This window comes from Temnothorax longispinosus, chromosome 7 (genome assembly GCF_030848805.1).
Source record: "Temnothorax longispinosus isolate EJ_2023e chromosome 7, Tlon_JGU_v1, whole genome shotgun sequence".
In the NCBI taxonomy this organism is placed as follows: domain Eukaryota; kingdom Metazoa; phylum Arthropoda; class Insecta; order Hymenoptera; family Formicidae; genus Temnothorax; species Temnothorax longispinosus.
In genome coordinates this window covers 5,370,832-5,398,594 of record NC_092364.1, presented here as the reverse complement: position 1 = coordinate 5,398,594, position 27,763 = coordinate 5,370,832, and the positions used below count along the sequence as shown (strand labels likewise).

Here is a 27,763-nt window from a genome sequence, read left to right as displayed (position 1 = left end):
AATAAGTCGGTGAAGTTTGAAAATAGAATTTTATTAGCTACGTAGCAAAATACCTATTTATTTAAATATTTGGCGTCACACGATTACCAGGCTAAGATCGTTTATATTAATATACAATATGTAAAATGTGCCATATTGGATATGGGCAGTGTCCGTGGTGGTACGATAAACTTAGACTTCAATACGAGATTCAGACGAATATAAATATATATTATTTTACATGCTAGAATAGAGTACGCTATAAAGGCACTTGCTTGAATAGTTATACATATATATATATAAAAAAAGAAGAAAACACATATGGCGAAAGAGAGGAAGCGCGAAGATAAAAGAGCGGGTAACGAGTGAGAGAAGGGTATAAGGTGGCTCTCGGAGAAAGAAACTCTTATTCCGGGACGCGGAGTGCCCTCCCGACGCCGACGGCGAGGGGCGAGGAGGCAGGAAATAATGAAGACAAGACGTGGCTGCGGAACACGTTTGAGGCAAGAGGGAATCACAGGAGAGAGGGATACGTCCATTCTCTTTATTTCTCGACGTCGTCGGACACGGATCGGACGATGTCGTCCTGAATTTCCGTTCCGTCGTCGTTCCGTTCGCAAGAGACATTACCGCTCTTTTCTTCCTTGTTATCAGAGAAACCGGAACCGGTGCAATTCCGGCGAGTTCGATTTTTCCGTGTGTTGTCCGGAGATGCGACAAAATGTATCCCGCACAAATCGAACGCATTTTCATTGTCTCGGATAAGCATAGAGATCATTTCCGCGTGGGATCTCTAACCGTCGAGACCGGAACTCGATGAAATTGCATCGGTTTCAATCGCTGCTCGTAATGACAGTTTCGCTTCTGTTCTCGTGTAAAAAAAAAGGGAAAAATAATTGTGTATTACATGTATATGTGTGTGTGTGTATGCCATGCGTGTGTGTGTGTACGCGTGTGCGTGTATGTACGTGTGTAAACGGTGGCGCGCAACGTTTACGTGTTCTTTATACAAACTTGGCAGCGACTTATTCGGGATCTAAGATTGCCCGCCTTTAGGGTCTGTTTCTCGGGGCTCCTGAACTGCTGGCCTTCCTCTATGGTCACCATCCAGAAGCTGTACTGATTAGAATAGTAATGGCAGTGTCCTTTGGCGCCGTTGCACTCGATGAACGGTGTGGCGCGGAAGTCCTCCAGGCAGGAACCGGGACTCGACAGGGACTGGCCGCCGCCCTGGGAACCTGCGCCGGTATGCTGAAACACAAAGAAATTTTTCCGATAAACAAGTGCCGAAATGGCAATTTGCAATTCCCAATATTCGAGTGGCCCAGAGACATAATTCTATCGAATCCGTATTTTCTTTGTTTAAACTTTAAACATTAAAAATTGTGAGTAAGACAACCGATTTATTGGCTGCTCAAATGTCATCGTCGAAACGCTGAGAAAGAGAGAACGTCCTCGAATAAAATGGATCTCTTCCTTTCAGTGAGAGACAATCTTTACCTCCCGACAGCTCATAGGGATGAAGGTTTGCCTTATTTCGAACATGATTGATGTGAAGTTTCTATGAACTGAATATAAAGCGAACTTGGGCGAGTTAGGAGAAAAGTAATTGTGTAACTGCGATAAAAACGCAATTTTGTGCGAGATACAGATTTTTTCGGTAAACGTATATTTATACATTGTCAGTTAATTAATGTTTTTACGCTGCAATGAGAGATAAGCCTATATAAATATATAAAATCTTGTTTCGGTATAAATTCGGTCAATCAATTCGTTAATTTCTTCATGAAAAATAGTTATCATATATGTATCAGAAATTTTGTACACGTGAATAACAGCTGCTTTAATTTTATCGCGTTTCCATTTTACCTCTGCCATCGTTTTAACGTTTGTCAAAATTAGAACGGCGCGATCTAAAATCATTTCATTATTTCTATATTAATGCTTGATCTCTTCTATACCATTTAATATTTTTAAACTGATTTAAGATAATTGTGTGATGCGAGCATTAATAATTTTGTTTGGCATTAAAAAATTATGTCCCTTATATTTTCATCGAAAGATAATATTTAAATGGAAAATACGAAGTTACCTAGTTACCTTGTATTGTAATTGTGTGCAGAGAGGGGGAAAAAAGTTACTTACCATTACAAAACTATAACCGATCCAAAGACCGGTCCATCCCGCCGGACATTCTGGAATGCTTATCGATTGACTGTGTACTGCTATCACATTAGCCGGAACTTCGCACACCACGCATCTGTTCGCAGAAATCGCAAGTTTATCGTTTAACGTTCAGAAAAATGTGTATTAAACGAAAATTTTTATACGCAAAGAAAAGACAAGAGAGCTCTTATCTCGTTCGCTAAGTGGCAATAGATAGAAGCCGGACGCGAGGAAATATTAATTTTTTGTTGTTGTCGCCGTTTCCTCAATAATAATCAATATGCTGTGCATATCGATTAGGCTTTAGCTACAGATCTTGCATATTTTTAAATCGATATATTTGATAACGCGTCAGCATCGCAATCAAACCTCGAAGAATATAAAAACATTGTTTTTAAATGAACTTTGACTTGATAAAAAATAAAAGACTTAATTGTCAAAAGATATGTGAGATTGAAGAAACAAACTAAATACATAGTTATTAATAATAAAAATTAAACATCTTTTTACGAAATTTAACTTACAATTCTTACGGCTGGAAGAATATTCAGTTTCGTTCTACATCTTGTGTAATTATCCTCTCAAAAAAAAAAAAACTTTTTGCTCGCAATAAAAATCTAAGCGACATACAATATGCACAATGAACATCGTAATCGTACCTGGAGATATATTCTTCTATCGCCCTCTCCTCGACGGGCATCATGGGAATTGGGCTATTGGTAGACAGCCAGTAAGAACGATCATTGCGACTAGCGTAATGGCAGACGTTGTTGACGTCGCAAAACAGGAAAGGTATCGTCGAGAATTTTCTTACACACGAGCCGGCATAACCTGTTTCATAATAATTTATGGGACAAGTTTGATTAGTTTGCACCCATTAAAAAAATGGAATTTTATTATCATATAGCTCTACAAGTCGCCATTATCTCGCTATCGTGATATGACATTGAGAACAGAAGAAGAAAAAACAAGTGTGACCTGTTTTTACTGAACGCAAATATGTATTAGCTTAAGCGATGCTAAATAGCTTACAATCGTGCAAAAATATGTAATGCGATGCATAATAAATTCGCTGAATAATGAATTTAAGTGTGTATTAATGCTCAAATACGAGTCGTAACAATTTAATCCAGATAATCGAGATTAATTGTGGAAATCTAATAAATCACCGACAAACTGCGTCCATGGAAAATCAAAAAGTCGCGATAGATTTATAAATATAAATCTGATAAAATTATAACAAAAATCGAAACCCGTGGGCGAAACAAGGAAGAGAGATCGTCCTAAATATTATTTTCTTTCTGATTTTTTGCATTCCCAAGCAAATAAAAGAGTCTAAAACGTTATTTTAAAGATTGCGCTTCCTACTAAAATAATTATTTTAGGTTTATTTTTAGACCGGATAAAAATATCATACGGTTGAATATTTTTAATAAATAAAATCTTATTTTTTGTATAAAATACTAAAAAAAAAATGCGAAGCTCACCTAAGTCCTGAGAGTGCGCTCTCTCGTCGCCGTCAGTGTAAAGCAAACTGTATCCCTCCCAGAGTCTAATATGACCGGGCTCGCAAATCGGGATGCTTTGACTTTGGCTGTGCTTGACCAGAAGAATACCGGTGAGATAGTCGGGTGTCGTCTCGCAGGGCGCGCCGGGCTCGCCAGTAAGTCCTGGCGCACCGACAGGACCTTGAAGACCCGGTAGACCGGGTACACCGACAGGTCCGGGCAATCCCGGTAGCCCGGGAGGCCCTGCTGGACCGATGAAACCTTGGGCGCCTTTAATACCGTCTAAGCCGGGGAAACCGGGCGGGCCCGGAAGTCCTTTCTCTCCTGATGGACCAGGCGCTCCGGCCGGTCCTACGAAAAAATGTTTATAGTTTCAAATGCATTGTATGTTAAAGAATACAATCAAATCCGAGTAATATTTTAAACATGTATATACCAAATAAAATTTTATTTAGCACATTAGAATCTTTGTAGCGTATTTTTACGCACATTATATCTTGAATTACATTTGTCTATCGAGTTTTTACCAACATGTAAAATATATATATTTGTAAAAATTATTTGTAAGCATACCAGGGTATCCGCGATCTCCTTTAGGTCCCATTGGCGGCTCGAGACAATCTTCACCCTTTTCTCCTTTCGCACCTATGTAGCCAACAGTACCCATTAATCCGACTTGACCAGGATATCCTCTATCACCTTTCTCGCCTAGTGGTCCAGGTAGACCATTTACACCATCCCAACCTCTTTCACCCTTTTCTCCTTGAGGTCCATCTAATCCACTTGGTCCTAAAATTGAATAACAAAACGGTCATATCGTTGTCCAAGAGATAATTATAATTTTCTTTGTCGTTTTAATACAGATAGAGAAATTAATTCGCTTTAATCATAAAGCCATAATAAATATTAGATTGATATATTTATAATAATTACCTTACTTATTTATAATAATTGTTCAAATATTAAAGTTATCGCATATATCTAATAAGAAAGTTTTCGTATATGTATGTTGTTTAAATATATACATATATACACATACAGTTATCTACAATATATTATTGAAATTAATTAATTCTCTCTCTATAGTTATATAAAACTTTTAAGTTAATTAAAAATATAATAATTACATAAAATTAATAAAAATATAAGCACCTGGGAAACCGGGTTCTCCCTTCAATCCTGGGACACCGAATTGTCCAGGCGGCCCTTGATCACCCTTTTGACCTCTGTCACCAGATAATCCTGGTGCACCTTCGAGACCTGGAACTCCGTCACGTCCTGGTGATCCAGTTAGACCCGGTGGTCCTTGATCGCCTTTTTCACCTTGTGGTCCAACTGGCCCGTAAGGACCAATGTCTCCCTTTGGTCCAGGCAAACCAGGCAATCCCGGTTCACCCTTCTCACCTGGCCGTCCTGAAAATCCGTCTCTGCCGTGCTTACCCATTAAACCTGGCAAACCTTTTTCGCCCTTTATCGTAACTCCGGGAACTCCAGCAATACCAGGAGGTCCTAGTTCGCCTACATAAGATATACAATACATATTTGTGTTAAAATTTATTTGTTTTTATTTAAAGCAACATTATAACATACATAAGGTGAATAAGAATGTACCTTTAGCTCCGGGAGCACCATGAGGTCCAGGAGCACCTTCGGATCCAATTGGACCTCTGTCACCCTTTTCGCCATCATAACCAGCGATACCTATCAGACCTTGATCTCCTTTGTCTCCTTTGTCTCCAGAGTATCCAGGAATACCTGGTTCACCTTTCTCGCCCTTAATTTGGATTGTAGGTCCCGGAGGTCCACGATCTCCCTTTTCTCCAAGTGCTCCAGGAATACCCGGCAATCCGACGAGTCCTGAAATTCGATTTTGTTTCATATGACCGAGTTGCTTTACGTATATAAATCTGATTTTTATATATTGATAAATTATTAGTAATCATCTTGTATATATATTTAAAATACTAAAGGACTTTGTTACATATTATAGGATTTACATGTATAAAATTTATTTTTATTTTCCATTAGTTTAAAGCAAAAAATATGAAACTGATATAGATTAATAGCTTTAAATAAATTATTAAAAATTAAAAAATTTGCATCTTAATTTTATTATTAAAAATACATTTTTGCAACAAAATTATTTTGGTATCTCTTTAAATAAACATTTTATAAAGTGGTCAGAAATAAATATTCCTTATTTTTCGAACTCACTTATATCCTCTTGAGTAATTCAATATTAAATAAAATAATAATCCTACAACTCTTTTAGTAGTTTACTATTGGATAAAATGATTTAGTAAAAAAAATACTGATTTACTTCACTTTATAAATCTAACACATTATTAATTGTAAAATAATGATACTTTTAACGGAAATAAAATTTTATTTTTTTCAAACAGCTACGTTTTCATATTTATGTTAGTATCATAATTGTGATCGATGGCATTTTACAAATTACCAAAAATCTGACATTGTGATTACCTGACAAACCGCGGTCGCCTTTAACACCATCGAGTCCAGGCCGACCAGGAGCGCCCATTTCGCCATCAAGTCCAGGAAAACCAGGTGCTCCCTGTGGCCCGACATCGCCAACTTCTCCAGGAAGTCCATCTATGCCAGGCGGACCTGGTTCTCCGGATATACCCGGTGGACCCTAATAACAACAACAAAGAAAATAAAATTATAATTTTATTAGAAAAATCTCTATTATTTAATATTTTCTTTTTAGATTATGAACACTTACGTAATCGCCTTTTATTCCAGGGAATCCTCGTACGCCAGTATCACCTTTTTGACCTTGGAATCCTGGCGCTCCATGCCGACCCGGTACACCCGCGTCACCCTTTAATCCAGGTAATCCGTCACGCCCAATGCCTGGTCTGCCAGATTCGCCCTTCGCTCCATCGACACCATCTCGTCCCGGAGGACCTGTAGGACCTCGTATTCCAGGCATTCCTGGCTCGCCTTTCTGTCCTTTTTCCGATACCTCTCCTGGCTCTCCTTTCCTTCCCTAATTGTACATAATTACATATATTAAGTGATATTACATGTACACACGCACAAGTAATATAAATGTACCTACAAATATAATAGTATATATAATTACAAATATAATAGTATATTATTTAAACGAAACATAGACGAGTTATTGCGTCGTGAAAAGTAACGTCAATGGAGATGGCACACTTGCTTAAATATTAGGAGCGCCAATATATGTATGTATTTATCTGTGTACATATTCTTATTCTGTCTTAAATTGCAATTCACTCAAACAGTTATGCTTCATTTATGTTTCATTTGGACAATCTTTATAATTAATAATATATAATTATAAAACTGAAAATATTTACCGTTGGGCCCGGTGGACCAGTATCGCCCTTAACTCCTTGATAACCGATGAGTCCTGGTAAGCCAGGCGTACCAGGTGGTCCTAGATCACCTTTCAGCCCGGATATTCCAGGACGACCAGGCTTTCCTTCCATACCTGGTAATCCGGGGAATCCTGGCGAACCTTTGTCACCGTGTTCACCCTTTATACCTGTCAAGCCATCAGCTCCAGGTCTACCTGGACCACCAGGTAATCCTCGTCTGCCGGGATATCCTTTTGATCCATCGATACCTGGTTCACCGCGATCACCTTTCGTTCCCGGGAATCCAGGGAGACCCGCTCTACCTGGCTCTCCTGTTAATCCGGGCTCGCCTGTAAATTAAGTAATTAAATAATTAAATTATTCTTATATTGCTAAATTTAACAAATTATAGCTTTAAATCGTTCTTTCTTTTATTTATATAACGACGATAATTATTGTATTCTTGCTTATTGCTGAGATATGAAATTCTTTCTCATGTCATACCTTTGATTCCATCCGATCCTGGAATACCGGCAACACCTGGAGGACCAGGTGGACCATTTGGACCTGTATCTCCTTTCTCACCAGGTGCTCCTGGCAAACCATTGATTCCCGGTGCGCCAATGTCTCCTTTCTCGCCAGCGAAACCTGGTAATCCCTGGTAACCAGGCTGACCTTCTTTTCCTGGTGGTCCAGGAAGACCTTTCTCTCCCCTTTCACCCGGAGGACCCGGTAGACCAGGACTACCTTTAACTGATATTCCAGGTTCTCCCTTGTCACCCTTTGGAGCCGGTGCACCCGGGAAACCTCTAGGTCCTTCTCGACCAAGTTCTCCTGGGAAACCCATAGGACCCATGTTACCCTTATCACCACGCGGACCAGGTAAACCTCTTGGACCGACAGGCCCAGGAGCACCGATTGGGCCAATTGGACCGGGTGGACCCTAAGTTTTAAATTGCAACATTGTATTGTGAGATTATATCTCTTTACAGATAAATAACATAAGTTGATTGATTACTTATGTATTATTTAGTTTATTATTAATAGTTTATTATTTATTGTTACGACATATTATTAATTAATTCATTTTATTTATAAAAAAACACTTATATTTATCATATATAAAATAGTTTTAACGAAAAGAAACCTTTTTCCACAAGTTTTTTTTTATTGATATACATACCGAGAAGCCTTGCAATCCTTTATCACCAGGTAATCCATCCCTGCCAGGTGGTCCAGGTTCTCCCTTGTCACCAGTTAAACCTCGATCACCTTTGAAGCCTTTCATAAGGTCAAGTGGCGGACATTCACCTAGTTACAAAAACAATTGCAAGTATAATTGTCAGTGTTTATCCATAAACATATATAACGTATTTTAAAAATATTTTTAAAATAAATATCACATAAAATGTTCTAAAGGATATTGACAAAATCTTACCAGGTTCACCCTTAACTCCGTACAAACCAGGCTCTCCTTTCTGTCCTGAAGATCCTGGACGACCTGGTTCTCCGGATTCACCTTTTACACTTATTCCCTTATCTCCCTTGCGTCCAGGCGTACCTGGTCTTCCTGGAACGCCATCTTGTCCAGGGAAACCGCGATCTCCCTAAAAGTGACGAGTTTGTAATCTGACATATAAAAAAGATTTGCCAGAAAAATATTAATTACTCTCTTAAAACTGACAGGAATAATTAAAAGGTTGATCTTACTGGAGTTCCTTTAAGCCCTGGAAAACCTTCGAATCCAGGTCTACCCTTCTCTCCCGGAGGCCCTTCTGGTCCCGGCGGACCTTGTCGACCAGACTCTCCTCGCGCTCCTTTATCACCTTTTTCCAGTTTGAGCATACCCCATGTCACTGTTGCTGGGGTTCCGGGTGATCCTTGAGGTCCTGGAGAACCGGGTATACCATCTTTTCCCTTATTGAAAAATCGGTACATTTCTTTTTATTTGACAATTTGTAATTACGTCTGTATAATGTCTTTCCGTATTAGTTCTTCGTATTAGTATACTTAATTAAATGTTTCAGATAGAAAATATTTAATATTAAGCAAAAATACATTAAATTTTACTTAAAATCATCCTATAATTATACAGTACAAAAAGTAAAAGAAATGTTTTATATATGCAACACGTGCATGGAAAGTGCCCCATTACGCACGCTACGCGTGCGTGATAGACTACTTTCCAGGCACTTGCAACATAAAATAGGGAGTGTAAGTCGTGTGTAAAGATGAAAATTTCCGGGTGCGGAGTTTACGCACTCGCCTTCGGCTCGTGCGTAAACTCCGCACCCGGAAATTTTCATCTTACGACACTTGTTACACAAATAACTATTCTTTCGCTCTTTTTTACAAGCTTACTAAAGATCTGCTTTAGATGATTTAATAGACATTGGACTTTAAAATAGAACTTTACAATTTTATATGCCATGTATTTTAATATATATTTTATAGATATGTATATATTCTTATTTTATCAAATGTTTTTCGTATTTTATACGACCGCGACGTATAAAATTATAAGAATTCTATTCTGAATTATTTTTATAATTTGAATGTAAATGATATGATTTATTGAACGAAATTATAATAGATTATCTAAGCAAAGTGAAAAATATTTGTCAGAAAACGAATATTAATTTCGCGATGATAGCACGGTTCATATAACGAATTATGTTTTTACTTATGTATCATAACAGTATTTTTGGGGCAATCTTTTTTGAAATAAATCTTATCCAAGTATATTCTTCCAATACAAATAAATTTAAAAATACACGATATAAAGTTAAAATAACATGTTGCAACTTATCTCTGTTTTTTTTTTTAATACGCTACCTTATTTATTTAAAAAATATTATTTGATTGCAAAATTTTTTTATTTTATATGCTATTTAAGATAAAAAGGCTAAAAAACGTACATTATATCGACATGCAATATAAATACTTGAAATATAAATATTATATAATTAGCTAAATAAATATTGGTAAAATCTGTAAAACGAATCAATAAAAATAAAATTAACATACTGGCAGTCCCGGAGGTCCGATTGGGCCTGGCAAACCATCCACTCCAGGTTCCCCAGGGAAACCGCGTTCTCCGGGTGGTCCTCGAGGTCCGGTAAGTCCGGGTATACCATCCAAACCACGATCTCCTTTGGCGCCTCGCAATCCCGGTAAACAATCTATACAACGACCGCCGATATCTCCTTTGTCTCCAGGATTTCCAGGAAGACCTGGTAAGCCGTCTCTTCCTGACGTTCCGGCTTCTCCCTTCTCACCGGGTGCACCCGGTGCTCCTGGAATACCATCTAGAGAGTCTCCTGGTCGACCTCGGACACCCACGTAACCTCGTTCGCCCTTTTGACCTTTCTCTCCGTCGAAACCAGGCGATCCATCCATTCCTTTCGGTCCCTACGCCAGACATAATAATTTAATAATTTTTTTAAGTAGGTGTACTTAGTAACCAATATAATAATTGCAAAATTTGTTCGTATACTGTATACTTTATTTACCATTATTGAGAGTCCTTTCTCTCCTGGCGGCCCTCGCGGTCCCGCCGGTCCGGGTGGTCCATCGAAGCCACGTGGACCTGGACCTCCAGGAAATCCGGTCAAACCAGGCTCGCCCTTTCCACCTTTTTCTCCTGGCAAACCTTCTGGACCTGGAATTCCAGACAATCCGGGACCTCCTTGTAAACCTATGGGACCTCTTGGTCCTGGGTCTCCTGGAAAACCGTCTGTTCCTCGTGGCCCGGTAGGTCCTGGAAAACCACGTGGTCCTTTCGGGCCTGGTGGTCCCGGTCTTCCTTTACCACCCTAGAATGCAATTTTCAATAAAATTTTAATTTTAAATAACTTTTCCAACTTAATTTTGCATATTTACGTAAACGCTACATAATTAAAAATAATATATTATAAAAATTGTTGTATTTAATGATATATATTATTCTAAAAAAAAAGACTTACTCCTGGTGGACCAGGAGGTCCTCGTAAACCTGGAACACCCATCGGTCCATCTCGACCGGATTCTCCTTTCTTGCCGTGTCGTCCACTAAGTCCTTCCAATCCGTCAATACCTCGATCACCTTTTCGTCCAGGAGGTCCAGGAGGTCCAGAGAAACCATCTCTACCCTAAAACAAAAAAGATAAATTATTTTTCTAAAATTTGATTTAATAATATATTTAATTAAAATTATATAAAAAGTTTTATATGTGTGTATAATGTATATACTATGTACTTACACGAATGCCTGGAGCTCCTGGAAGACCTTTTTCTCCTTTATGACCTGACCCTCCGGGTATGCCATGATCGCCTATGAATCCAGGTTCTCCTTTTAATCCTTCCAATCCAATTTCACCCTAAATGTTACTCCAGTTAGAGAGTATAATATAAAATTCTGCATGTAATAACATACAGAAAAAAACCGATAATATTTTCCTACATACTTTATCTCCTTTTTGGCCTGTGTCTCCGGGCGGACCCGTTATGTCCGAGACTCCTTGAAACGGCATAATAGGCGCTGTCGAACCTGGAGGTCCCGCATCGCCCTTCTGACCTTTGTCTCCCTTTAATCCTTCAAATCCAAGACCCATGTTTCCTTTTTCTCCTTTCGGACCTGGTATGCCAGGGGCACCCTAAGATTTACATATAATATCGTATAATGTGTTGAAATATTTTGAAAAGAAAACTACATTTTAATAAATTTGAACTTACGTAGGGACCTCGTTCACCCTTCGGGCCAGACGGGCCACGGTCTCCCTGAAAACCGGGGGGACCGGGAGGGCCTCTCACACCGTCGTTACCAGGTTCACCCTTTTGACCCTGCGGGAAAGAACCAGCGTACGCTGACTGGCCCTTGTCTCCTTTAGGCCCAGGCAGACCCTTAAAACCGCGAGGTCCTGGTTCTCCGGGTATACCATCACGCCCACGTTCACCCTAAAAAGAAACACAATATATAAATTATGACATTAATAATCTAACAATAACTTATAATTACTTTTAATAAAGTTATTATAAAATAACTGTGTTAGATGACAATCCTATAACATATGAATTGTTTGTAGTGTCCCTTCAATTTTATAACGTCCATATTTTTATATCTAAAGCATGAATACCTGATAAAATAATTAATAGATACAAATTATTCAAATTAAGAAACGTAATTATATTAAAATCTTAATGACTTCTGAAAAATACTTACGTCCGTGCCGTTGCAGCCGTCACGACCGGGCAAGCCTGGAGAACCTGGAGATCCTTGTACTCCAGGCACGCCGTTTATACCAGGAAAACCAGGCATACCCATTTTTCCCTTTAATAACGTGAAATTATTTTTTTAGCAAAAGTTTAAACTTTAGACATATTATAATATTATATAATATCATGATGATACTAAAAATATACGTACTCTGTCACCTTTCGCACCGTGCGGACCTTGCGGACCGGGATCTCCCTTCTCACCTTTGGGTCCTAGAAGACCTTCTGCTCCAGGAAATCCACGAAATCCTTTAGGACCTTGTGGTCCCATTATTCCTGGTGGTCCCTTGAATGAGAATATCATGATAAATTAAGCAGTCAGCACTTAAAACTCTAAAAATCACATTTAAATATGTTATTAATAAACTTTCGAGTTATAAGAACATTTTTTTTAACTCGTGCACTATGCACAATGTCTACTTTATATCTCCAACCTTCCTCTATTTTATTTTTTATTCTACGAGAAAATTTTTCGAAACAGATGAAAACACTCTTATGGAACAAACGTGTAGAAAGATCGCGTGCTAATTGAATAAGAAGCAATTAAGATAAAATGCATAGCATATTTGAATATTTTAACTATCATTTTAACATCTTCAATATTCTATTGTTAATCCTCGAAAAACAAACCCGCGAGCCCTTCTCGGCGAAGCATTTGGGTATGCAGCATCCTGATCCGGTACAGTTTCGCGGTGCTCCGGGCATCGGTACCACTTGGTAATTGCTCGGATAATTCTCGTCAGCTCCAGCGGCAGCGTAACCCCCGTAACCACCATGACCACGCCCACGACCGCCACCATAAGCGTCATCGCTTCCACGACCGCCGCCGCCGTAAACTTGTCCACTTCCGCGACCGCCGCCATAAGCGTCTCCGCCTCCACGACCGCCACTGTAAGCTTGCCCACCTCCACGACCGTAGGAATCCGCACCTCCCGCACCATGACTTCCTCCGTAACTACCACCATCACTGGAACCTCCTTGACCGTAATTATACGAACCTCCTCCTCCTCCTCGTTCGCTTTCACCGGCACCTAAAAGCACCAATTGCGAACGATTAAAAATATCCGAGCAATTTGTTGAAAAGATAAATTGAATAAAAATGCAAATCTGTGTATGTAACGCTCTTGAAAACATTTATATATATAAATTTGTATATCTGCGTTATACAAACATATTGCTTTGAATTAATTGATATCGAAAACCAGACAAAGATATAGAAAAAAAAAACATTTCTATCAAAAAAGTTAATTTAATTTTTCAATATTTTTGTATAATTTTTTTTTCTATAATATTAAATACGATTTAAAACAATTAAAAAAAATAAATTTTTCTTATATCAATTTTAAAGTGTAAAATAAAATAATCCGTCATAATTTACGAAGTCAAGATTGATTACCGCTGTATGTATCGTAATCGCCGTGGCCATCGGGATAGCCGCCTGGTCGGTTTTCGTCAATTCCGTATCCCGACGCGCCGCCGCTGTCAGGATACCTGTCGTAGCCCTGCGGTGCCCGATCGTAAGGCGATCGGCCCGAGGAAAATTGACCGTGGGGATCGCTCCTGTTCCTATAGAGCCAGTGCCGAGTCCTTTCATCGGGACTGTAATGACCAGCCGTGTAACTGCCGTTCCGCCTTTCCGCATCCTCGTATCCTAGACATGCCAATCAGCAAACGTAATGTCGGAATTCCTGGATGGACTGTTTCCGACATTTATCCCCATTATGAATACTACCAAATTTCAGGGAACGAAAGAATGATTCGTTGCACGCGACGAAAATTGATAGTCCGCTCGAAGACGCGAATTGTCTGCACGAAACGGTATTAGGAGGCATACGTATTCCGTTTCTTGATACCTCTACAAATACATAGCTCTAATACAAACGTATTTTCTCCATATAAAATTAATTAACTCAATAACGTGTTCCTTATTTTTTAACTAGATGTATAAAAAAAACCATTGTGAATTTTATCAGATAAAATTGTCAGACGCGACGGTATCCCTATCGCAAAATCTGCAGCCTAAGTTTTCACGTTGCCGGGTGAGCATAAGGATGCTGGATGGGAAAGAAGGAACGTAATTATTGTACTTCCTCCTATTTCTCACATAAATCATAGCAGCGAAAAGCATGAGGCGGCATGTTGTCCAAGTACCTTCGTTGTCCGTGATGAACCCTCTGCTTAAATTCCATCCGGACGAACTGCCGTAGTCGTCATCGCTGCCGTTTGTAGGCTTTCCAATATCACCTCGCTCCTCCAGCGGCACGACCGGCGGCGGATTCGGCCATGATGTGTGATTATATTGCTAAAACAAATATTCGGGGGATGAAAAGCTCCGTAAATGGAATTGGAAAAGTGCCGGAGCACACCGGCGCGATCAATAAAACGCGATATCAACGTTCGTGCTAAAGGGATACAGGTGTGCACGGTGAAACTAAGTTACAAATTGTTGTTTGTCGAACTTATGGAGTAAAATGTGCTCGGGCAATAATACTGCGATTAACGGTATATGATGGAACAAAGCGCAATCAGGATTGAAAAATCTATTTTCTAAAGCATCGTGTTATGAAACACTCTGTACGACGATGAATGACCGCGGTTGATTGAAACCAACACTTTCTCGTTCGACGACTGTTTTTCAATACTTTCTGACCGACAACGCAGAATGCACAAAATTGGGTTTTGAAGAGGGTATATCGAAAATACAAGTTTTGTTGTAAGAAATTTGTGTTATAATTTTCCATTATATGAAAAACTTGTTGAAGAAGAAATAAAAGAATAAAAGTTTAACATTTTACCGGTGAAAATTGTTGGGAAGATTAATCGACTTCGCGATGATTAATTCATATTTTATTCAAGATATTACAATTGTTACAGAGTGTCTGAAACTTTGCATTCAGAATCAATTTTAAATCGCTCAAAGAATCTTTTATCACGCGAAAAAAAGCAAATATGCGTATTTTAATTTATTTCTATATATGACTTTAGATATTTATGTGTTTTTTTTTTACATGAATCCAGAGATGAAAATTTAAATTATAAATGCATTGAATATCGTAAAATTAATAACAGAAGACATATCTTCTCCTTAATTTGCAGAAGATTCAGCAACGAGACTGTTCCCACAAGCTCATGCGAATAATGGTATCGTATAACGCTAAAGTTGAATCCCCGCGTGCGCTTATTAAATGGCATTCTTCCGTAGATTTATAGATATGCGTTTCACGACACAAGCGGCGTGGCCGTAAATTTTTAACGAGCTCGCATTTCGTGTGGCCAAGATTTACGCTTTATCCACCGAGTGCATTGTTCTTACAGCCTCCATGGCCAAACGATACGATGGTACAAAAAGAGCTGCTTTATCGACCGTTTGCACGAGTCTGGAGAGAAGATAAAACCCGCCATAGAGCGTTAGTGGTTACTTCTAATGTCCATCGTATCTTTCTTCCTTCATTTCTTACGCTTAACGGCCATTAGCGGCAGGATTAATTATGTTATCAGATTGGGAACATTGTTGAAAATCACATTCTACAATCGGAAAAACATTAACGCTTAGTTTGGATAATTTTAATAGAAACGAATAATAAAAATATGTATAATAAAATTGTTTCAATCAAAAATTAATTAATTAGATTTTGATTAACAAATTATAATGGTTACGCGAGTTACTGTCTCTGAATATCTACTTAGTTTCAAGGATCATGTTTGCAACAAAATTATCTAAAAAAAACTAATAAATTAATAATTATTTGATAATATAATTAGTTATTATAATACACATATTACTTCCATATACATTATTCAATTAATATTGGAAAGAGCTTGAAAAGGCAATATAGTTTACATATCCTATCGACCAAAATAATAAAATGTAATTAATGAATTAATAATAAAGATATAACACATTTTTTAGCTTCTTTGCATAATAATTATTTTCAGTTTCTGACCGCATCGCGCGCGGCATTTAAATATTACGGAGTATTTAATATTAAAAAATAGTCGAGTCAAAATAGCGAATTTATTTTATTCAAAATTGAAATTATATATTCCGTGCCGAGTCTTCATATTTAACATGAAAAAGAAATGGAACACAGATCTGCGTTTTCTCCTGCAAAAAACCGTCGTTTCGCAGCGTCGCAGCGAGTGCGTACAGATTTTGCGGTGAATGCGTCATCGTTTTCCCAGAAAGTCATTGTCTTGCCCTCGTTTTCACGTTTTTGTCCTTTTTTTTCGTATTCCCGAGGATGGCACGCGCTGACAGGAAGCGCAGGGAGATAGTCGGTTATCGTTCCGAGATGACGTACCGCCCTCGGAGTGGCTGCGCGCGTCTGTGCCGCACATGCACCACGTACGGCGATATAGAGAGAAAACGACGATAGTGTCCTTTTAAAATTTCATTCATCTACACGCAACCGTGAGATGACTCTCGAAAGAACGACCGACGTGTCGCGTAGACGCGACAGATCACTAAAGCCCAAATCGAATGATGAATCGCGAGCGCGAGCTGAAATTTTTTATCGAATCGTACAGCAAAAACCTCGTGTGACAGAGATTGCAGTTAATAATCACTCCGTTTGCCTTTTATTCCCAGACTCGAGATTTATTTTCGACTTTAGAGATGTCGTGGTACAAAATAAATCCTGCGCATATATCAGAAAAGTAGAACTTCAAAGTGGAACATTATTTATTATCCTCGAATTTCTTATTTAAGAAAAGCCGAAAATCAAAGAGAATATTTAAGAAGAAGAAAGAGGAGAAAAATCTGTAATTTGAAAAAAGTCAGGGATGAAAACGAGTCGATTCCATTCTCGTAAAAGAAATTGTGCTTAAACATTTTCTTATTGTAAAGCATCGCGAATTAAGATTATTCCTGTCAAATTATCATAGAATCTATATTCATTGAATATTAATTCTGGATCTAATTTCTATTCAATTGAATTTGATCCATCCAAGTCCGATGATATAGATGAGGTTCGCCTTGTACATCGCGTCAAAGCGTATACAATCGTATTCTCTCTCCCTCTCCCCCTCCCCCTCCCTCCCTCCTTCCTCCCTTCTCACTCTATCAATACAATCAATTTCGACTTATTGCAGGCTCATATGTCATTACGCTCGCATAGATCGTGCAAAAGGGAAAGCAGAAATCGAAGCCGCGCGCGGAAATTACTCGTGTCGGCCGGTAAACTGCAGGAAAGCGACGAGAGGGTGGAGGTTTCGTCTCAATGATAAACCCATCGTCGGACAATGGATCGACCTCACTATAGATAGAACGCGGCGCATCACGCTGCGAATCTGCAAACCGTGAAATTATCCTGCCCAGCGCTACACGATTCACGAGTTATGCAGATGATAACTCGTCCAGATCGGAGCTGATGCCGGATGATGCGCGGATTAGAGGGCCGTTTAGCACTTTCAATCTTGCAGGATATGAATCGCGCGCGACTAGCCCTTTTCTTATATTGTGAGGTATGTGTGAAAAGCGCCGGAGCAAACGGATGGAACATGCTTTACAATTTTTTGATAAGATTTTATATATATAATACATACAATAATTTGTTTAGTTAATTATCTTTAATTGGAATTCAATTTATTGCTCTAAAACGTTCTAAATTCTAAATAAATTATAAAAAGGATGTTAGAAAAATTATAAAAAGATTGTAAATACAATAATAAATCGAGAGACGTACAATATTGAAAATTAATAAATATTAATTTAATAGATATATATTAAGAATTAAAAAACCATGAAGAGAGAAAGTAGATTTTCCTTAAATAAAGAAATTCGGTTTCGAATTCATCGAAACCACGCGATTGCTAGAACATTTTGTATTAAAAGAAAGTTAATACCTTTATTATCGAAAAGAAACTTTCTTTTGCGTTCGGAATTTAAAAAACGTAACAGCATATTTTCGCGTTTAACCGAAGGATCCCACTTGCCGTGAAAAAGCGGTCCAAGTCGAAAATCACGCACATTAACTTCGCAACGCATGACGCAACTCGATGACCAGGAGGTCGGGTTAACGTCCCTCGAGCGAAATCAAGGCTCCGATACTGATCGATTTGCAACCATTACATCGACGGCTGACGACGGACAGGACGGCCAGTCGAGAAACCGTTGACTGAAGAAGCAAACGACCCTATGCGAGACCAGCTGATTGAAATTCGCTCGTGCGAGGAACGATGCTCCACGACGCTCTCGCCAGCAATTTCGTTTAATGAAACGCTTAACCCAATTCTCTTATTTTAGATACGAGATATCTTTTCGTGACGGTTCAAGAATTGTCCCTTTTATCGCCTATCTCGGCCGGCCGCCTTCGTGAATCCGCGATTACGCAACCGCGGAGTACATTGTGACCGACCGCGATGACTGCGTGTCCCTCCTTCTGTCCCCCACCCTCCCCTCACCGACGACCTTCTTCTTCGTCGTCGCTTCTTCTCGTCCCGATTCTTCTTCTTCTTCTTCTTTTTCTGTACCGCGTGTCTCGGTCCGCCCGTCCGCCCGCCCGCTCTCTTTTTCATCTTTCGCCGTCACATTCGAGTCCGGCGTGCTTAACGACCGCGGCCGACGCTGACGTTAACTCTACGTGGGACGGGGTATACGCTAATTCGTTACTCGAGATTTTTTCTGATCCCGAGGCGGCACCACGGCACCACGCGTATTCATGAGCATAAATGCGCGGCGGCGCGGTCGGATGACGGGATTCCGATGCGTCCGCCGATTTTAATCTGCCTCGTTGAAGCAAGCGGGAATTTTATCGGGGACGGCGTATAGAGGGACGCGAAGAAATTTGCAATTTAATTAATTAACAACAAGTCGAAGTTGCCGATACCAGACCTGTTGACTTTATAAGTAGTAAAATGTTGATCGTGATTCTTATGTAATACTTTGTGATAAAAAGTCCCAAACTTCCTGTTAATCTTCGCTGAATCTTTAATGAATCTCTTTCTCGGAACCTTTTCTCCGAAAATTGCATATTAATATCGATTAAACTTTTTAAGAAAGAAAAATAAAAAGACGAAAATTACAAACATATAGTTTGTAATTTTCAATATTAACGTCAATAGCAATTAAATCGCGAGTCCTCTAGATATTTCTTGTTCTCGTAATTCGTAATTTAATTTATCGAAAGCCAAATCTCAAATATTCGCCGTGCTCCGACGTCACAATGCAATCGCTAATTCCACCGTGTCGCACACTGGCTACGCCTACATACGACAAAATCGATCAGCGAGATTCGTGTTTTGCGCAACGGGAAATCTCCCCCTTCTCCCACCCCCGTGTGTGTTTTACCACGCGAGAAATTTTCGAGCGAAAGAGAAATCGCCGCGCGCGAGTAATGGAAACGGGGAACGCGGGGGAAAAACAGGTGCTCTGGACGAGGGAAACAGATGCCGTTTTATCCTGGTGCGCCCCCGCGGGGCCACCGACGACGAGTCTGCCGAGTCTCGGGGAAATCAAGTCTCCCGAGCGCGCTCAATTGCGCCGACTATTTCCAGTAGTGACTAAGCTGGCTCGCGTGCACGGTGCGTGTACACACGTGCGCGTACGTGGGGCGGTGGTAATAAAATTACAGCGAGCGAGCGCGAGCGCAGTTACGGCGCCGTAGGCGGACTGGTCAGTAAGAGACGACTGCCCTATTTCGGATCTAAACACCTTCCCGTTCTCTCCCGCCGCTGCCCGAGGAGGTGTAAAAGAATCGCGGAGGGCCCGTAACGAGATAGCGGGGGATCTCCCGGACTCCCGGAGTGCGATAGTGAATCGTGCATCGCGGATCTTTATTGATTAATCTATCTTTGGAACGATCCGCATTATCTAGGTTTACGAGAGATTCATCTCGACAGATTAGAATGTCTGTTACCGCTTCTAGGTATCCTGTGGAATGTTTGAATAGCTTCTCGTATGTTTAATAGAAAGCCGTTGGAATGGAGCAAAAATTCGTTTACATCGTTTCACATCACTTACGATTTTTATGGATCACGTGTATTATCGTAAAACTATTTATTAGTCCACAGTTTATTATAAATTCGTGTAAACATCACGTAGACAGCATGCAGAGACACCCTGTTGACGTCACTTTATGAACAGAACCCCCTGATGCTTCCTACTGTGTTATTTAGCTGCGGTCGAGCGTTCCGAGGAACTGGGTCGAAGAAAGGTTGCGAAAGGGCGGCGCGAATAGATATGACAGAGGAGGATTCTGGTGGTCGGGCGTTACCATTGCCAACAGCGAAAGCGAATAAGTGACTTATGTAAATCGCACGAAGTAGCGTGAGCGATTAATTATATTACAATAATTTTGAATAATTAATTTTTAATCAGTGTTTAAACAATGTACATCTTCTAACAACTGTATACAGGAAGGCTTCGTAACAACAAATTGTTGGTGCCTTACCTTAAAATTGCAATAAAGATATTATTATTATTATTTAATGATTTAAAAAATTTTTAAGATAACTGGAGTCTTAGAAAATTTTAGTATTTCTATAAAAATGTTAACGAATTATTGCACGCGCTGCTTGCGTCTCATTCAGTAAACCATGAGTGTCGTCTATGCTGATATATCTTGATTTTAATAGTTCTAATAATATTTTCGATCTGATATAAATAATATCCTTGGAGCAGATTGATAAAAAATTATTGATACAAACTTATTTTTAAAAAAATTTATTGTATCTCTTATTATATGTCTGTTATATCCATAATCTATATCAAACAGTTAGATATTAGACTGCATTATCGAATAACAGATAAACGAATCTAATCGATGTAGTTTGTTTCGTCTTCGCGAATTTCGTCATCTCTATAAGCGCGATGTGCAAGAAACCAATTAGCGCAGCCCGAGTTAGCAAAATCCTGGTCACTTTTATTACGTCCTCCACAATCACCGCTATATTTGTCGCACGCCTTGGTAATTTTCCATAAAATGACTCTTATCGCCGAGTAGTAACACGCTTAAAATACAGACCCCGCCACTTACACGAGTCTCCCCCCTCTCCGCTTCTCGCTTTTATATGACATTTCACGTACGAGCGAAATGCAAAATGCGTAAAGTAAATTCGTTTTCGTATCCGAATCCGTACGCATGTAAGAGATCCCGAAATTGTCAAATGAAAACAAAAGGCACATACGCACACACGCACGACTTCAATTATAGCGCAAAGACAACTGAATTAAGGTTTGATCATCGTTGCTCATCCTTCGTTACTTCACGCATCGTCCGCAGGACGTGAGAATTTTTTATAAATATCTCTCTATCGGGGGAAAAAAAGAGAACGTGCGTGGGTGCGCGCGTACGACGATTGTGATAAAATATCTCTTCACTCTTTGTAGGTTCGACGTTCTCAAACTACGCACGCGCTTCCAACCACAGCGAGTTACGATCCGATAGACTGAAATGCGATCCCTTTTCGATCCCTCGCGCGGAATTAGCTTTTCTCTCAGCGAACAACAAATCGTAACGCGAGCGCGCCCGTAACTTGGGTGCACGTGCCATGCCGCAACAAATGTACCAGCTACGCGCGTCCACGTCGGAAGCGCGTGCATCGAGCGGAGACGCGAGATACACACGCGTGCGATCGCGCTGATGAATGGACCAACGAAATAATCCGCGAGCAACAAGTCGAACCGGTCGCGCGAGCACATACCTGCAAGATCGCCAGGTACACGCGTATATCGACGTGAAAACAACGTGCCCAAACTACGTTCGCGACTCTTGGCTTCGATGGCGCGACGATTCTTCCTCGCGATCGCGCAAGAGACGTCCGATCGACGAAATCACTGTCGACTATTTGCTTTCGTCGATTCGATCATGAATACCGGTGATTTCGACGATGTAATTAAAACCGCACCAGAGCGCGAAGAATCAGGCGAGCGCAGCACTTTGAAAATATTTTTTAAACTTAAGATATAAAAGTTACATTATTTTTCCTACTCGGGGAAGATAGACAAGCGTGAAAAGAGTACGAGAAAAAATACTGTTGTATCAGAACAACGGCGTTTGATAATTCACACTCGCGAGTTAATGAAAGTGAACCAGGAATTTTTACGTACCCCATTAACAATCCCGGCCAGGAAAACTGCGGATGCGACGAATCTGAAAGCAGAATTGCGCCGGGATATTATTTCGATAAATTGTGTAGATGCGCATTGGATCACGCGAAGGAAATAGGCGGAGTAATAAAGAGGAATGGAAAAGCCGTAAAAATAAATAGAAAAAAGATCTTTATTAAAAAAAAATTCGCGTCAACGTCACATTTGATTCTTTCGAAAATAAATTCTAACAATTTTTTAAGTTACATTTTTGCGATGTTACTTTAAAAAAAAAATACACATTCCGCATATCTTTTGAGTAGAACTGATGTTAAATTCGCGCAAATATGTAGAGAAGTCAAAGAGCAAAGCGAACGATTTCGTAAGGAGCCACTCTATCTCGCGGAGATTCAACGGCATTGAGACAGGAAGCGAAGTAAATATTCATTACCGCGGAGGTAAAGAAACTTGACACACAGAAATAAAAAGAAAAAAAAACTCGCGCGAGCGAAATGAAGAAACACGGAAGGCACGGCGGCACGATTCGCGACGGCAACAGAAGCTGCACCGAGAGGACGATGTCTCGCGCGCCTGCGGGTTCACCTCTCGCGGTCGTCCTTGGGGGGGTCCTCTCACCTTTCCGCGGAAGCTCGCGCGCAACAGGGGTGAAACTATCCCCTCCGTGGGAACAGAGCGAGATCGGCGCGGTCGCGGCCCGTTTCGGCGACGGGCCAAAAAGCAAAAACGAATCGCGAGGGAAACACCAAGCGAACGAAGAAAGAAAGAAGAACGAGGAAGAGGAAGAAGAGGTAATGAGAGGACGAAGAGGAAGCGGCGCGGCGGCCCGTATAGAAATCGGGTCGAGGGAAGGAATCGGAGTAACGCGACGGAATTTTGGGGAGAGAAAATGAGATCAAGGAGGAAACTCACCGCAATCCCAACCGGGTCATGTCGACCTCCCTATTCCTCGATGGGTCTAGGGAGCCGAGAAGCACCAGGCCGAAAGCACCGAGCACCGCACAGACAGGCAGTCACAAAATATCGCGCAGAACCGGGCACCGAGCAGACCGATGGTGTATGCGGACCGTCCCATCCAGGGAGGTCTCTGAATGGACTCCGGGTGGAGGGAAGGAAGGAAGGTGGAGGCGGCGGTCGCGCCGAGCCACGCCAGCTAGAATTCCTCCGCCGAAAGGACCGGGGCCGAGAAGAGAGTGCCTTCTCTCGGGCCTTCCGCGACGGGCGACGTCGCGCGCGCTCACTCGCTTCGGCTCGCTCGTTTTCCCCGACGTTGACGGGGGATCGCCCCTCCGCCCCCTCTCTCCCTGTCTTCTTCTCTCGCTCCTGCGAGGAAGAGGGCGATCGCGGTCTCCTGCCTGGCTGCCTCCGGTTCAACTCCGGGTCCGCGAGACGGGAAGAAGAAGAAGAAGAAGAGGAAGAGGCGAGCGAGGGAGTGCGCAAGAGGAAGGGGAGGAAGGAACGAACGAACACGGAGTGTTCGTCTCTCCAGGGTTGGTAGGGGAAGAAGAAACAACTGAAGAGAGAAAAGAAGAAGGAGGAGGAGGAGGAGGAAAAGAGGACCAAGAGAGGAGTAGGAGGAGGCGGTGGAGTACCGCTGGCCGGCTCCGAGCCGAGCGTTCGCTCGCGCGGTCGCGCGTCGCACGAGGACTGTTGCGCGGCCGCGAGGGACCTTACCGGTATCGGTCGTGCCGGTTCCGAGCTGCCAGCCCGAGCCAGCCCGAGCTTACGGAACTTAGCCGTGCCGTGCGGGGAGCCGAGCGGGGCCCGTGTGTGTCAGGGAGGCCGCGCCACCGCCGTGAGCGTGCCGCGAGAGCACGCCGACGAGAGCGCGCAAGGATACAGCGCGCGCGAAAGAGCGAGAGGAAAAGAGAGAGAGAGAGAGAGAGAGAGAGAGAGAGAGAAAGAGAGAGAGAGACCCTGGAGCAAGTAAAGACAGCGACGGAAGGAGAAAAAGAGAGAGATAGAGGGAGAGGGTGGGAGGGACAGAGACGAGGAGAAAAGAGGAAGAGAAGAGAGAGAGCGAGCACCTCCTCCACCGCCTTCGGGTCTGCCTTGTGTCCGCCCGTCTGTGTGTAGCGATCAGGAGGACGTGCTAACCGGGCCGTCTGTCTGGCCCTTCGACACGCGGTGCGTCGACAGGCTGGCCGACGACGAGCTTTAGCGGCGCGCGGTTTCTGCAGCGCCGATACTGCCGAGCCGCACGTCGTCGCTGTCGAGACAGACGAGAACTCTGGGGCACCGCGCTCTTGGGGCACCGCGAGAAGCGAACGAAGGAAGGATCGGAGGTGAAGGCACCCTTGGGACCGTCCGCCAGGACCGCCAGGATCTCAGGTTTGGTCGAAAGGTAAAGAAGAGGAGGAGGAGGAGGAGGAGGTGGTGGAGGAGGAGGACCCCAGGCCGGCACGATGCGGCCCAGGGCCGCGGCGACGTCAGGAATCATCGGCGACGCGAGCCGCGGCATCTCGCGGCCGGTCCCGCTCGTCCTGCGAATCACCTGCGTCCTTGCCCTACTGGTGCACGCCGCCACGTGGATACCGATCGCCGAGGCTGTGGTGAGTGCGAAACGTCCTTGGAATGTATCGCGCACCACCGCGAATTCGTGCCCGCGCGAACGTGGAACCCTTTCGGCGAGACGATCGCTTTTGTTCTCGCGGGGTTGATATAGGAGTTACGATCAAGCGATGGTCTGACACGGGGAATGCATGATAACGTCGCGTCGATCATCGCGAATGTTAAGAGGGCATGGCCCTCTTAGATCGCTGATGACGATCGAGTCAGGTGGACGGCGCGCACGGTGAGCTCGATGGTAGGATCGAGACGGAAACGTCGAAGTTCGAAGTCCATGCGAATTGGAGAACCGGAAGTTGAGCGCGCACTAAAAAGATCACGTCGGGACGAATCTCGACGAGGCACATTTTTACGCGTCGATCGAATTACTGTTGTCTTCAGTGCCGTCAGTATTGCGGCCGTAGTCATAATTGAGACGAAGCCGGGGATGTGGGTTGTGATTACGTAATACATTCGCGATAATCATCTCTTGTGGAAATCAGCTGTCGGCCGTCGTGATACGCGCGATCACGATACAGCTTCAACGGAAATCGAATGATATATTCTTATCGAAAGAAAGTTTCTTTAGAAATAACGATTTTGATAGCCATATCTCCCTAAAATCAATTGTCTTTTTCGCTGTTATTAATCTCCGAAACAAAATCGCTACCCGCCTCCAACTGCTTTCTGCATTTTCGTCGGCCATGTTTGGAACCGCCATTTTGGATTTCGGGATTCTGACATCAAAGTCAACAATCTCGGGAATAAATTTAAATAACTAGCTAAAGAATTTTTTTTTTAATTTTTTGATATTGGTTTCTTTATTGGCATCTCGTTATTTTTCTCCGCATCCCATTCATTACTCTTAAAGTATTATTAGATAGTTTGAATAGCCTTTATCAATTTACGTTCCCTCATTCTACTTCCTACCATCTGGCGCGATGATTCATAAGCGCGAAAAATCAGTTGTCGCTACCAAAAGCACGCACTCCGAGGATGATAAATTTCTATGGAAGTCACTCTAGCTCCTATGGAGCAAACTTATACGCTATTTCATCGACCGTCTATTTGTGGTGAATCGTAAAACACGTGTAACGCGAAAATTACTCCGCACTTCGCCTACTTTTGACCCAGATTAACCCCCTTCCTCTTTTCCGCGTATAGACGAGTAATTTTACGATTTAACATTCGGCAGAATGTTTAATTTTTCTACAAAGAAGGTAATTTTTTTTCAGTTTTCTAGAACAGTATTAAAAATTGTTTTAAAAAATCTTTTTAAATTTAAACATTTATTAATATAATATTTTGGAAACGTATTTATTTAAATTAACACACGAAGAATATAGTTTTATATTTATTAAACTGTGAAATTCTCTTTCTAAGGCTCAATTTTAGAAAAAAATTAGAAATAATGGTAATTGAAAAATGTGTGTTAATTAACCGTTAATTAACCGTTGTTTTTATATATTTCGATACTTACGATGCGGATTGTCAATTGATTTCCAAGTTTTCCATTGACTGCAGATTGGTTCGTCCTCTCTCGCTTCTACTATTTCATTCACGAAATAGGACACTATTGTCCTATGGAGTCATCAACTCTCGGCCGTTCCAATGCTAACGAATGTGGGTGTGTTTTGCTAACGTAGCGGATGGCGACGACATTCCGGAGAAATAGCCTAATATCGCTCCACATCTGGGGCAACTTCTATCGCTCTTAGGTAAGGCTCTACGGAGCCTAATTCCAACCTCTCGTGCCAGCCGGACAATGCGTGGGAACACCAGACGAGTGGCTTTAAACGCCAATCGCTGACCTGCCGGTTGTTCCGTGGCATAAATACTCGTCTCGGGATGAAATTAATCTCGTATATCGTATATCCGTGCGCGGCACATTGCACATCTATTCAACGCCAAAACTATATTATCTAGCTCGATCCCGATCATCAATCGCTCTGACTAATTACACATTCATCCGCAATTGCAGTTGTCAATCTGAAATTCGTGTTCTCGAGTCATATTACCGATCTTCAATTAGATTAATGAATGAACACTTTGCTTGTATTATTTTTAATAGATGAGGAAATGATATACGATGATTTAATTATTTAATTACAGATCTTTAGTATGTACAAGACACTGATTTATTATTATATTCTCTCTTAACGTGCAACTGCTTGATTCTTAATTTATGTTGACAATAAAAACACTATTTTCAATATTGATCGAATTAAACTCAGACGGTCATATTTACTTGTACTAAAACAGGCTGCGAGAGATAACATTTCTAATTAATCTATTCTCGATACTCTATCGCAGTATTAACATTATAGGTAGGGAAAAGACAAATTAGAATAATAGAAATGAGAAAAGATTTAGAGATCATTAGTTCGTTCCTAACAAAGCACCGATGACAGGATTTTTATCTTTGATCGCACGGACTTTGACCGTTACGGACTTGGCATATATTGTTCGTGCTTATTGGAGCGAAAAACATTCCAGATTCGAATTTCTTTTTACAGAATTTTTACAGAATATTAAATTACACTAAATCATCTACGGTGACTTAAGACATTGGTCGTAACTGTTGATCGTATAGGATATCCTGAAAAGATTTAACACGATGAAAAAATTATATAATTTTATATATATATCAATCTTACATTATATCGTTGCTTGCCATTTTTTAACATATTACGCCGCGCGTTTAAAAAAAAGTTATTTTAAAAAATACGCTTTTCTTGTTTAATAATATATTTAATGATATAGAAAACGAATCAGTTGATATGAATACTTTTGAACATTACATTTGCAATAAAATAAAATAATAATATAGTCTTGCTTAAAACATTACAATATATCTACATGAAAGAAACACTTGGGAAGAAATTACTGTAGAATTAGTCCAACATTCTCGC

At 41.1% G+C, this 27,763-nt stretch overlaps 2 protein-coding genes across 2 annotated transcripts in view; one reads left to right on the top strand and one right to left on the bottom strand.

The window, feature by feature from the left end:
• Positions 1 to 10: 10 nt before the first annotated feature.
• Positions 11 to 24,015, bottom strand: Col4a1 (Collagen type IV alpha 1). Its single transcript, XM_071782668.1, has 27 exons — positions 23,217 to 24,015; positions 22,308 to 22,350; positions 14,411 to 14,561; positions 13,656 to 13,910; positions 12,890 to 13,290; positions 12,411 to 12,545; positions 12,207 to 12,314; positions 11,720 to 11,941; positions 11,452 to 11,640; positions 11,248 to 11,364; positions 10,972 to 11,136; positions 10,519 to 10,821; positions 10,034 to 10,417; positions 8,717 to 8,923; positions 8,445 to 8,613; positions 8,190 to 8,317; positions 7,511 to 7,949; positions 7,007 to 7,356; positions 6,400 to 6,666; positions 6,138 to 6,309; positions 5,265 to 5,510; positions 4,806 to 5,171; positions 4,227 to 4,442; positions 3,633 to 4,004; positions 2,805 to 2,976; positions 2,125 to 2,239; positions 11 to 1,230 (listed from the first exon to the last, which is right to left on the bottom strand). Exons 1-27 carry the CDS (start codon positions 23,234 to 23,236, stop codon positions 973 to 975), a joined length of 5,970 nt encoding a protein of 1,989 aa, XP_071638769.1. The 5' UTR covers positions 23,237 to 24,015; the 3' UTR covers positions 11 to 972.
• Positions 24,016 to 24,667: 652 nt separating this feature from the next.
• The window catches only part of LOC139815636 (uncharacterized), a 56,313-nt gene continuing 53,217 nt past the window's right edge, over positions 24,668 to 27,763 (top strand). The window contains exon 1 of the mRNA XM_071782669.1: positions 24,668 to 24,856. Within this exon, the coding sequence (XP_071638770.1) occupies positions 24,710 to 24,856 (147 nt within the window). The 5' untranslated portion in view covers positions 24,668 to 24,709. The remainder of the gene's footprint in view (positions 24,857 to 27,763) is intronic.